We start from the raw sequence: 12,688 nt of genomic DNA on the forward strand, positions 1-12,688 counted from the left end.
GATAAAATGTCCTATAGGGTTTCATATGAAATATGCAGTGGTCTTTAACTACAATAGGAAATGCATACTGAAGAAACTGCCAGAAGACAAACACCTTCAAATATACCTTTTAAATATGTGTATGAACACTTCCACAGCAAGTAAAATGGAGGCACAAAGCCGTCAAAGAAATAACTTTTCTTGATTGACTGGCTGACCTAGGAATATGCAGTCCAAAGTCACCTATTCTCACGTGATGTAAATTCTATCCAGGTAACTGTCCTGTGGTTCTTGAGATGATACTTGAGTAGGCTCAGCTCAGTTTTTAGTAGCTGATTACTGAACAAGAAACACACGTTCTCCCATATCCTCCTGCCCCCTCCCCCTTATTCAGCAAAAAGAACAGAATTAGCCTGGCTGGAAAACTTTCCACCTCTTTCAAATCTAGAATAATGTATTGCATTCTATTACCAAGTTCATTGCTACTGGTGGATGAAGGACCACAAAGACAGTTGCCCAATAAGGCAATGTGAATTTATTATTATGTAAATATAGATTTTGACTCCTGCCAAAATCATTCTGAGTGAAGTTAATTATAGAGATGAAAAAACTTCATGGTGTTTTCAGCACTTCAGAACTTCCTTCTCTCTTTACAAAAAAAAGTATCTACTTTCGTATCAAAAGCAAAGGATTCTTTTCATGAAAGGTAAGAGTAATGGGCCCTTGTCACAGTTTGCTACTCAAATTAGAATGCAGAAATACTGATCCAATTTTCAAGTGTGTCTACACTCATCCCTATAGCTCAAAAATGCATGCACCAAAGAAACTGTTGTTTTTTCTTGTATTTCATGCAAACTCTTCCACATTCCTCTAACATTTAGGGTACCTTGATTTTTATGCATAATAGTAAAAAAATATCACTTGGCCAGCAAAAATTGATTTATAAATTGATTCTTAGTTTCACTATTATTATTTGTGCAAAGTAATTTTTATTTTCTTCAGATCTACATTTATATCCCAGACATCAGTAAATTCATATAAACAACGAGATAATTTAGTTTATTTAAAGCAATCTAAAGTTGACATGTATGAGATGCTCCAACTGATTTACCTACCTTGTGCACACATTCAAAGTCAAGTGGTTTGTATCATCTTTATCATCTTTTACATCAACATTCAAGTCAAAGGCTTCTTGATTTTGGACAGATCGGAGCCTCTGATCGGTGTGCTTTGTGTTGTACATAACATTCAGCTGTGGATTGCAAGTACAGACATCAGGTGACACATAAAGCAAATCAGTGTGGTTTAAACACCAAGCTGCTAGTACCATAATACCAGAGGAGTGTTCACATGAGAAAACACACGTTTGCACAGACCTCCTAGCCTATAATTGACTTGCTAACCTGTAACTTGGACAAGCCCCTGTCATACCTTCAAATCTGGACCGACAATATTCCATTTGCTACCTGAAACCATTGTAGAAGGACTGTGATTTTCCAAAAGCACTTTTCATTCCCTTTTCTTTAGCCAAGCAAAATGCATATTGGGGTCTTGCAGGGGGAGATATTTTAGCCACTTTCTACTTATTTTTCTACTAAAATCAAAGAAGAATCCCCTCACCACGCTATGTGTTTTATCTGGATGACTGAGAGAATCGTCTTTAATTTCTGATTTTTGCTTTTGCTGCCATGTCTCTCACTTTTTGATACAAAAATTATGCTCCTTCTTTCAATCTCTACACATAATTGCCATTGCCCTGCCCAACATTGCCGAATTTAGCAAACAAATAAGTGCAGAGCCAATTCTGTAGAGGCACTCAAGACAGCTGTGGTGCAACTGTGAAGATTTATCACGTACAACTGCCCCACAGGAGAAGGTAGTACCAAGGATGAAACCAGTCTAGAAAGCCTGCCAGTTGAAGGCACACAAAAAGCAGTGCCTCAACAATCTGTCACTATAGAAACAAAACTGTTTTAACTTTTGCCAGAAAAAGCTAATGAATGGGAATTTACTGCCAAGGCAGGATGTTCTGAAAACACATACTGAACAGGTCAGTCAGCTAGTATTTTCATGGAATAAGATATTGCTGTTATGGTCTGAATTTCTTTTCCCTATTTCTCATGACAATGAAGGAAAATGTTTTCACAACAAGGAGTTTAATTAAAGCCTTCTTCTGTATACACACTCACTTTGGGGACAGAAGGCTATTATACAGAAACTCACATTAAATTAACAAAATGACCAACTGCATTTCTTAACTTTTAAAAGGCAACTGCCAAAGCTAAAGGCAGAACTGGTCCAGTCTTGTGTATAGGGCAAAGAGTTCTGGTGAGAGGCCCAAGGAGGGAAAATTAAAAGCTAGTGCTCCACATGAGAGTGATGCTTCAAATAGTAGCCGACTATCAATTGCCCTACACTTCTAAAAATATGGCACAGTTATAATCCCCTAATCAATCTACCCCCTATTCATTTTCTTCTTTAACTAGCAGCATATATGAGCTTGACTGAGCATGCGAATTCAATGAAAACATCTCCAATATTTTCTGTCCATTTTGAGTACTCAACATCCATTCAAATGGTAATGGAGAAATACATGTGCATTTCATCATGTACCTATTTCAGTACCATCACACTAAATAACAGTCAGTCCTCTGCCTAAGTCCAGCAAAAATACACTGAGTGGAAAAAACAGTGACTGCTTCCAGTAATGAGTAACACGGAATTATGAGGTTTTTTTCCTCATTCCCTCTCTATACCTCATCAGGAGATTGAGGAGATCTTGTTCACCTATCCACTTTGCCCATACCCACCCTTGTTTGAGCCTGTCCACCCTCCCCTTGTTGCTAGCTCTAGATTTTAGTGGCATTCTCCTTCCTTCCAAGAAGGCATGGGCCATGCCAATTATTTTAGTCATGTGTCAAGTCCAGCTCACAAAAGAAACATGTTTCTTTCAAGACTTTCAGCAGGCCTCCTAAGGAAGATTGCTTCTTTGACTCCTTTCTCTAGAGCATCTTTCACAATACCCTAACCCATTTTCTCTTCCCTCCTGCAGAGTAAGTGTCTTAGGTCATGCATGGGATATACCCACAATGGGATATACCTACAATGGAGAGACGAGCTAGGAAACTTTATTGACACCAGGACCAAAAAGCTGTAAGTAAATGACTGCCTTTACAATCATAATATCCAAAATAAATACATTTTATGAGACCCTGAAGGGTCAGGAGTGAATGCACTGCCAACTTGCACACATAGACAGTGAGATTTCACCCAAAAAAAAAAAAATTCTTAAGAATCCATTTTGTTGGGAAAGCATGATGTTTCCATTAATGGATTTAATCTTGTGTTGTGTGATATTAAAAGAATTACTGTTTTTGACATGCTACATTTGGCGAGAAAGCCAAATCCCAGAACAGTGATTCTTACCACTGTATTCTGACGGGCCCGAGACAATGAAACCCAGCTGCAGAAATGTGATTGCAATGTCATATGCTATCTGATTTATTAGATCTGATCCAGACCTAGCCAATGTCTGGGAGAAAGAGAAATCTCATTCAATGTCCTCAGTGCTCTTTCTTTTAGAATATCAGACCTGCCAAAGGAAGCAGAAGGAAGGAACTGATCTCAGCAAAGACAAGTTTTTGAGGAACTACTCCAGGGTGTTGAGTGTAATATTCTGAATCAAGTCACAGCATCTCTGACTCAAAGCTTCAGGAAAAGAGGCAACAGCACAGTGACCTAAATGAATAAGGCAACCTAGCTTTGGTTCATGAACAGCAGTTCTTTGTGAGCACATTTCCACATTCATGCAACAAACCAGGAACTTAAACGCTGGTGTTATACACCTCCAGGGAATGCTCCACCACAGACAACTGGCTATTCTCGGTGGAAGACTTCTGCCCAGTCTTCACCAGACATGCTAGCTTGAATGTGAAATTTTCCTGCTGGAAGTAATGTAATTGGAACCAATGTGTTTTCACAAAAGTTATTAATTTCAACAAATCAGTGTTTTCCAGCAAGAAACAATTTGCTGAGAAGTTTTTCATCAGCTCGCCTGACAAATTAACTGACTAAATAACACGGAGTATTCCTCAACAATGATTAGGGTTTAAGTAGTCTTAACTGTTCTGGAGCCCACTTTGTTACATTCCACACAATCACAGACACAGGCACGCTGAAACCACCAGTGTGTGAATGCAGTCCTGCTGAGATTTTCATTCGTATCTTGGCCTGCAAGTCTAAATCTGAATTATCCTCTGAAACTTTTGAACTTTTCTGTAAACTTCATTTGTACTTCTGGGAATTAATAAACATGGGTTGTGATTTATGGCACTGTGGGTTTTGCAGACTGGTGGTCAATGAATGAAGTGTATCTCCAGACGCTGTTCACTGCTGATTGGCAGCTGTGAAGACTTCTTTGAAAAGGTATTTTATCCCAAACAACATTTACCAACCTTCACCAGGCTTTTTTTGCTTCCCAGATGCATAAGAATGCTAAAGTGAAGGACAGATTGGATGGAACTTGAGATAGAATCTGGCCTGGCATAAAACTTGGAGACACGTAAAGGTGACTCTGGAGCAGTTTTCTCAAGTATGACTAGAGGTCCAGTAGGAACTCTTGTTTTGTGACACAGTCATCAAGTTTAGGTTTATACCTATAAATTAAATTTAAATTAGTCTCTCATGCTCAGAGACTAATTTTTCTGCTAGCTTTCCCAAGGTCTGCTCTTTCACCTGTGTGGTCACAACCGATTGCCATGGAGAGGGCACCAGGGAAGTGAGATCCACTGCTGGCCATATCAAGTTAGATCCAGCACTGTTTTCTGATATGGTATTTCTCCTTCCACTTTCTGCCATGCCCACACTTTTGGTTGATGCTAAGTGTCTATTACTGTTTGTAGCTTGCACAATCCTTTGACTCTGTTTTTCATGCTGTTTCAGAACACTGTAAAAATTGCTGGAGAACCTAGCTGTAATAACCTCTTATTTTTAGTTTTTGTTGCTTTCTACTTCAATGAAAAGAAAATAATTCTTATAACCAGCAATGCAATATTATTCTCTATTGATCTGTGCCTTATTATGGTTTACCACAGATTCTCAAAGGAGGCATTTCTGCCTAGTCCACAAACCTATTTTACTCTGAACTCTGTGTCTGCCAGTGTACCACTGCAGTCCTTTGTCTTGCAAATGGACATTGCATTTCTGCAGGAGGACAGGGCTGCTTTATAACAGCTCTGGCTCATGGAAGTGCCCCAAAACTGTCAGTCATCCACCAGTACTTAAAAGGCCACACCATTGGTCAGAAATGACAGGAATATATCCATATTTTATTCACAGCATTCCTCAGTTAGTGAAGTGCTTTGCTACTGATTTAAGACATTTTGGAAGACTGTTCCTATAAACAAGTTTTATAAAACTTCCAAAACACACCTTCCTTACAGAAAGCATATCTTCAGCAAGAATACCTACCTGGTTGCCTGCATTGCCTACCTGAAAGACAGCAAATCCCATTCCCTCCGCTGACACTGTAATTTTCATTTGTTGTGCAGGGGGAATCTGAAAGAAAGATGAGCAAACCAGTATTTTCAAAGTACTTTCAGTCATCAGGCTTTACAAAAGCATTCTTCACTTTTTATAGTACCTCCTTAGTCTGGAGCAGGAAACGGTTTCGAGTATCAATTGAGAATGTTTCTGGCATTTCCAAAGAAGGGGCTGTCACTGTTATATCCATTTCTGTTTTGCTTGCCACAGTGAGAGCTGCAAACAGACTCAAGGCTTGTAGAGCCACCACTGTGTCCTGTTGAGAGAAACAAACCCATCTGTACTGAAAAGAAGCAGCCAGCACAGCACATAGACCATGCCTTGGGGAGCTCATAGTCCCTGCATCGACCCATTTGTTGATTATGCTGGAACCTTCCCGCAGCCACCTCCCTATCTCTGGATTCTCCTGGCATGAAGATCCCAGCCCAGAAGAGAAAGCAACACAAGACAAGAAGTTAGCTGCTGTGGGAATGGAAAACGAGGTGGGAGCCAGCCAAGGAAGTTGTCCTCTTGTGCAAGGTACGTGCAACACCTGACAAGCTCAAAGACAGAACAGCCAGAATTACACACCAATCATGGAGAAAGACACAGAGGAAAGTAACAACCTTGCTATTTTCTAGATTTATTTCATGACTGTGCATTAATACTCAGTACTGCACAGGAGTTTTTCAGGGTGCCTTGATCGTTGATGCAAAAGCTACAGGTCTGAAAAATCATTAACACTAATTTTAACAAAAGGTTGAGATTAATTTTTATCAGACACTCAGCAACAACTTCAAAGGGTTTCAGCTCAGTTTACCCTCTGTATTTCATCCAAAGGTTTTGTGCAATTGTTTAACCACTGCAGAATATGCTTACAAACACACAGTCATGTATGTATCTAAAATTCTTTTTTTCATCTTTGTGTGTGATTGTGTAGGCTTAGCTCTCCAAGTTTTGAACACAAGAGGCAGTGTTTGAACATTTGGTCCAGCCCAGATTAGGGAGCTAGAATTTTAACATCCACTATTTTCTGGGAAGAAATACAGTAATCAAATACATATCTCTAATCTCAGGGACTCTTACTGTTCATTTTGCACCTATTTTTAACTGGTCAGAGTGAAGAAATTGGCCTTTCAGGCTTGGCATACAGATACTTTATTTATTATTAGGTCACTTCTAGTAACAAAATTCTAACATAACAGGAATTCATTCACTACACCATGGTGTCTGTGCCATATTTTAAGGGGCTAGTATGGGCTTACTGTTCATTCTAACTGATGAAAAAATCACCTTCCTTCCCATGCCACATCCTTGTCTGAGATGACCTGCTTCACTGATTTCTCAGAATGCAGAAAGATCAGCTGATTAGCAACTGCAAATTCACAGTAAACTCTTATCATGTATACAGATTATGGTGAATTACTACACCCTAACTTATAAAGCATCACACATGCAACTTAATGCTTTCCTCCTTATTGTTCAACAATATATTAAGTTTCTCATCTAATAAACTCATGGAAGGAAACACTCCAAACATTATTTTTTAAAGCAAAATTAGAAGTTAAGTAAAACACAACAGAGTAATTTCCACAAATTAAAAAAGGCATCTAGCAAGACACTGGAGCAATTTTGAAATCTAAACAGTTTAGACTACAGAAGAACAAAAGGATTAAATTAATTTCTTAATTTTAACCTCAAGGGTAGATGATAGATTTTCAAACTTCCAAGTAAAATAGGTTTCTGGAGAATAGAGAAAAGCTTTTTAAACTCATTTAATGTTTCAATCAACCTCTCCAAATAATAAGCAAGAATTAGCACATTAAGAAAGCACTAATACCTCAGTATAACCAGGCCGGTTCTTAAATTACATTTTACACAGAACATATTTCTCTCAGATTAATACCAACCAACATCTGAAAATAATGAAGGGTAGCCTGTACACCTTGGTACTAAGCAGCATGATGAAATGTGTCATTTTACTGTGACAAGCATCTGAAGTTAATTTAAAAGCTAGTTTAAACCAATGCAATTCAAAGTGTATCTAATTTTTTGGATGCCAGCACAGCTTACAAGACATGGCTTCAATAACATGGAAACCTCCTGGAGATAGTGAAGATTTTCCAAATGTCATGGCCCATCAAAAATCTATGCAATAATAAGGAAAAAGTACATTAGTAAGTTAAGACCAACTGCCAGAAGAAGGATTAGGTTAGGCTGTTTTTCTAAAACCCACTCCCTTTAGTAAAAGGCTAAGGTAATAGCCTTTCAGGAGTTTGAGGAGCCACAGATGGTCAGAATAAAAAGAGGCTTCTCTCCTTGGAAAGGAAGTAAGCACATATATTCATCATACTTATTTTGAAAACATGTTTAATTACTTTTCCACCAGCACTACTATTTCTTCTTAATTTGTTATTAGTACATTATATAAAGAAGGTCTCCCTCTGATTCTCTTTTTTATTAGACTTGCCAAAAATACAAAACTGGCAGTTCAGGAGTAAGATGCCAATAATGCAAGCTTCTACATAACTAAGGCTGTTACAGCAAAACAAAACTCAGTAATTATTGTGTAAGAATGGTCTTTTTTAATTTTGAAATATACACTGCTTGTTTAGAAATTATGGCAAAACCCCTTAAGACAAGATATTACCTGAGTAGATGAAAATCCCCCAAGGTGATTTCTTTGATGACTTAACCATTTCATAATAGGGATCCCTTCAGCTAATCTGTCTTGATAAAAGTGAGAGAGCAGAGCATATGCTGCAAGCTCAATATCAATGGACCGTGGCTGCCATGAGTCAGAAATTTCAGAAGCAGGTGTTACCCAAAACCGAAATTCTCCTGTAAAAGAAACCAACAATAACCTGATCCACATACTGAAGTCTTTGGATTTCTGGGAAAATCTTAGGGGAAACCTCTTCATTAACACTTACACATGGGCTCTAGCAAGGATCTATGACACTGTGTTAATGTTTAATGACATTGTGTTAATGTGTGTTCCATAAAGGACTGATTTAAGTACTTCCTCAGCAATGTTTGAATCTAGGTACAAAAAAGGCTGGAGTCTAAATAGTCACTGAACTGATTTCAGTGAACTTTACATTGATCCTTTCCTTGTCAGCCTGAAGTGCTCACAAAAAGAAGCCCTTCTGGAAAGGCCACCTTGTTGTTCCAGTGCTCCTTTTCTCTCAGGACCAGAGAAGGCACCTCAGGCAGCACAGGTGCTCAACAGACTCATTCTGGAGTGAAGCCTTCCCAAAAAAATGACTTATTCTCTTCCAAGAAGTGACTATCCAAAAGACCTAACTCAGTAAAGATAGAGGGACACTCAAAAGGCTCCGTTGCTGGGCTACAACGCGAATTCCTTTGGATTCTTCAAGACGACAGTTACTATTTTGAGCCAAAATTTCCTATTCTTATACTCCATATGGTCTGTTCTTCCCACAAATTAGGAAAATAATTCAGCTGCACTTGAAAGAGGTTAAATAAATATACTGAGATGATAGGTCCCCAGAGAAAGTGCAACAGACCTCAGTATTGCCTTACAGACAGTCCAATACTTCACCTCTTCTGTCTAATACTCACTGCTCCCCAATACCCTCCTGATCTCTCCAAACTACACTGAAATAGTGAACTTCATGCATCTATCTCTCTTGAACCAGGCTGATCATACGGGGTGCATAGTAAAATAGGAAAACTGACAAGCCATGTCCTTCAACAGCATCACAGTACTCCTATCAGGAACACACTAGCTGAGACTGAAGGCCCAAGCCCTGTTGAGAATTGTCACTCATTTATGGAAACTTCTTATTAAGGCTGTCTCAGGACTTCTTAGTTAATTCTCTATATCATACTCTGAACAGACTTGAATTCTGAACACAGAGCTGAAGATATGTTATAGACATTTTTAAATTTGACAAAAATCTATCTGTACAACTGTGCAAGATATTTGTGTAGTACCTTGGCGTTCTGCTCTCTGGTTCAGCATATTCAGTGCTTCCTTCGCTCTTGGACTTTTTGCCCAGGACAATGCATATGTCACAAGTGCCAATGTGTAATTATCTGAAATGCCTTCTTCTAATTTATCTTCTAGAAAGTTTGTAGCAGTCTTGATGGCATAAGCATGCTAGAAATGAAGATAATATTGGAGGATGTACAGTGAATAAAATACATCTTGGACTAGAAAAATGTAAAAGACAAATTTGTACTGAACCAGAGAAATTACTAGCCCCACACAGCCAAGAAACAATGAAAATCTCTTTCAGAGTCACACATGAATTTCAAAGGCAAGCCCTTTGATCTGGCACTGTCTTTATGAAAAGGAATAATTTCAATTAAATCAACTGGAATGGCTTAGTATCTTTAAGACTAGCTACCCCCAAAAAATTTCTTTCCAAGTTCCTGGACTCAAGTCATGACAGCATTCTAGCTAAACAGAAACTGCCTTTAGATTTTGCAAATTTAAAAGTGAAGGGCTTAACACAACTTTGCATTACTATGAATAGGTAAGGGATATATAATAAAAAGAGATTAGATTTTGTCTGTGTTAAAATATTCCTGTTTCTATTAACTACCAAGTGTTTGCCAGGTACTATGAAAATTTATGAAGCATTCTCGTAACTATGAATCATACTTATGAATTCCATCACCTGTTTATCTGGGAATCCTAAGAGGGATGACATGATGTAAGCTGTGAGAGTAATTGGATTGTTGGTGCCTCCTTGAAGATCACTGCTTAACACCTTCCCAGGCTCCTGGAACTCTCCATTCAATTTCTGATGACGGACAATCCATTTAGCTGTATCCATGAGCACATCTTCATCAATATCTATGAATGGACGAGCTTGAAGGAAACATCTCAATACAAAAGCCGATAACCTTGGGGAAAAGGTTCATCAAGTCAAAATTAGCCATGCATTACACCTTCTTCTGTTTCAGATTATATAAAAATACTGTAAAGCAAAAGGTGTACTACACACCCCAACCAAGCAGAGCAAAATGCATGCTGCCCCCAGATAAGCAAGCAGACTAACTTGATCCACCAAAAAATGAAGATATGTCCTTTTTCTTGAAGATCACCCCTTCTGCAGCTATGTTTCAAAAATAAATACAGAGTATATAGACTGAGTCTGCCAGCACAAGCATATCTTTATTCAAACGTTGCTCTCCTGCCTTCTGCTACTAGACAGAAGTTATAATTTACAAAGTACAGCAGTTATGGGTGTGATGTCAATTACCAGCACTATCCCTGTAAAAGTATCCTTGAAACAACCTTCGTTGTTCTATTATTAATCCCAAATTATCCCTCGATTCCCTTCTTTCCAAATGGGCATTCATGTAACTTGTCACTGCACTATTTAAGTACTAAAGTTGCCAGTAGAGGTAAACAATCTTCATCTTCCAATCCACCAATATTGAGTCAAAGGCAAATCCTGCTGATGCCAATGAAAGATGCCCACTGAGCTGAGGAGAAAGTCTCATTCAGTGGCACAGTAACAGGGACAGAAGCATGTACTGAAATATGTCAGTACATCTAAAGTGAGCAAGGGTTAGCAGAACAAAGTGCAGGAACCTCTCTCTCTTATCTATCTGGCTTCCACAACTATGCTCTGCATGCTTCCTGGAGTGAAACCCAGCACTGAAAAGACTTTTTCAGCTGTGTTTACAGTCTCAATAAAAGTAAGTGTGACAGATGCAAGTAGAACAAATTTTTACCACTAGTAACTGTTCACTCCCTACAAAATGTCTCAGTCAGTCTTCAGCTTCCAGGATGGAGATAACTGCTAATCTGATTGAAGCAGTGATGATCACACAGCCCTACATGGTTTCAGTCAAGTGCAAGACTAACTAATTTAATTGCTATTCTTCATTCCTTTGAGGAAAGCAACAGAAAAAAACTTTCAGACTAAAATATTTCCCTGGTTAAAATAATTAATCATTCCTTTTTATTTTTTCCCGAAATTAAAAAGCCTTGCCCTTATAATGCCTTTGACAATATGTTATCCAGCAAGGAAGACTTAAGAGTTGGCCTAAACACCTAATGAAAACCAGGCAGAAGGCTAATACAGCTGGAAACTTTTACCAGCCTCACAAAAACTTTTCAGATGCAGGGAAAATATCTAAAAAACTAAAATTCCAGAATGATTCTGGCAGAACTACTCACCATGTGCTCCCAGAGGGATCTTCATTTCCAAAGGCACTAAAAGAGCCATCATCCCTCTGGAAAAGCAGCTCTCTTTGGTAGCCTGAAGTGGAAAAGTAGAGACAGGTATTGAACACTTTCCTCTCATGTGGGTTCCTGCACAAACTGGAACTGAAACTGCTGGTATGAACCATGGCACTTTCTAAGTCTGAGAAGGGCACTACTTGAGCTTGTGTTTCATAAAAAAACCTCCTGAATATGCAGGGACACACAAAACCATGTAGAAAATGGTGAGGAAGTGGGCAGCAATAGGAAGGATCCATCTACAAAAAGAGAAGCAGAAACTCCTGTGGCTGCTCCTCAGCTACCCAACCAGTGCAGAGATGTGCTCCCACACACCCAGGGCTTCCAGGAGCACAGCAGTGAGAGCAGAGCAGAGACACAGTTCACTGCTTCATCATTCTGGGGATCTTGAGTACCTACAGAAGTGCTCCATCTTTACAGCACAAGCAAAAATGAAGTGTTTTCCAACTGGAAGGGCAAGGCTACAAATGCTGCTGGAAAACCAGGCCTCCTCTTCAGGTGGCTTTTGCCAAATCAGTAGCCTTGCTATCAGAAAAAGCAAGTTGAAAATTGGTTGTTCTGCAATGAGTGAAAAATTTCAAAAGAACTGAAGATCTTGAAATCCTGAGAAGAACCATTTAAAATGTTACCCTAAGATTTTTTCAATAGCCTGAACAAGGGCAGCTATCTCCTGACTGCAGGGCATCCCTAATAAAAGGGCCTTAATGGCTCCCTGGCTGCTCACAAACACCAGCAGCATTCTCACTCATAGATGATTTCTGTACAGAACCAGTGTTCATTCATGTTAGAAATTAAGAGCTTCCTATGATATGCTACTCACTGTAGTTTCTGGTATCTAAAGCCTTTCTTCCCTTGTATTTTGCCTGCCATTTGTGAATCCAGAATAGTAACAGCATCCATTTATAGCATTTCGTAACACATTTTTCTTTCCCTCCACTTTGTCAATTCCCTTGGTTTGACTAT

At 38.9% G+C, this 12,688-nt stretch overlaps 1 protein-coding gene across 1 annotated transcript in view; it reads right to left on the bottom strand.

Annotated features, from left to right (window-relative positions):
- Window positions 1-12,688, bottom strand: part of CD109 (CD109 molecule) — a 71,958-nt gene that overhangs the window by 12,592 nt on the left and 46,678 nt on the right. Inside the window, exons 24-30 of the mRNA XM_030235577.2 lie at window positions 11,663-11,744; window positions 10,149-10,377; window positions 9,460-9,625; window positions 8,150-8,340; window positions 5,621-5,776; window positions 5,470-5,535; window positions 1,095-1,231 (exon numbers count right to left, since the gene is read on the bottom strand). Coding sequence (XP_030091437.2) covers window positions 1,095-1,231; window positions 5,470-5,535; window positions 5,621-5,776; window positions 8,150-8,340; window positions 9,460-9,625; window positions 10,149-10,377; window positions 11,663-11,744 — 1,027 coding nt within the window. The remainder of the gene's footprint in view (window positions 1-1,094; window positions 1,232-5,469; window positions 5,536-5,620; window positions 5,777-8,149; window positions 8,341-9,459; window positions 9,626-10,148; window positions 10,378-11,662; window positions 11,745-12,688) is intronic.

Source organism: Serinus canaria, chromosome 3, assembly GCF_022539315.1.
Source record: "Serinus canaria isolate serCan28SL12 chromosome 3, serCan2020, whole genome shotgun sequence".
Classification (NCBI taxonomy): Eukaryota; Metazoa; Chordata; class Aves; order Passeriformes; family Fringillidae; genus Serinus; species Serinus canaria.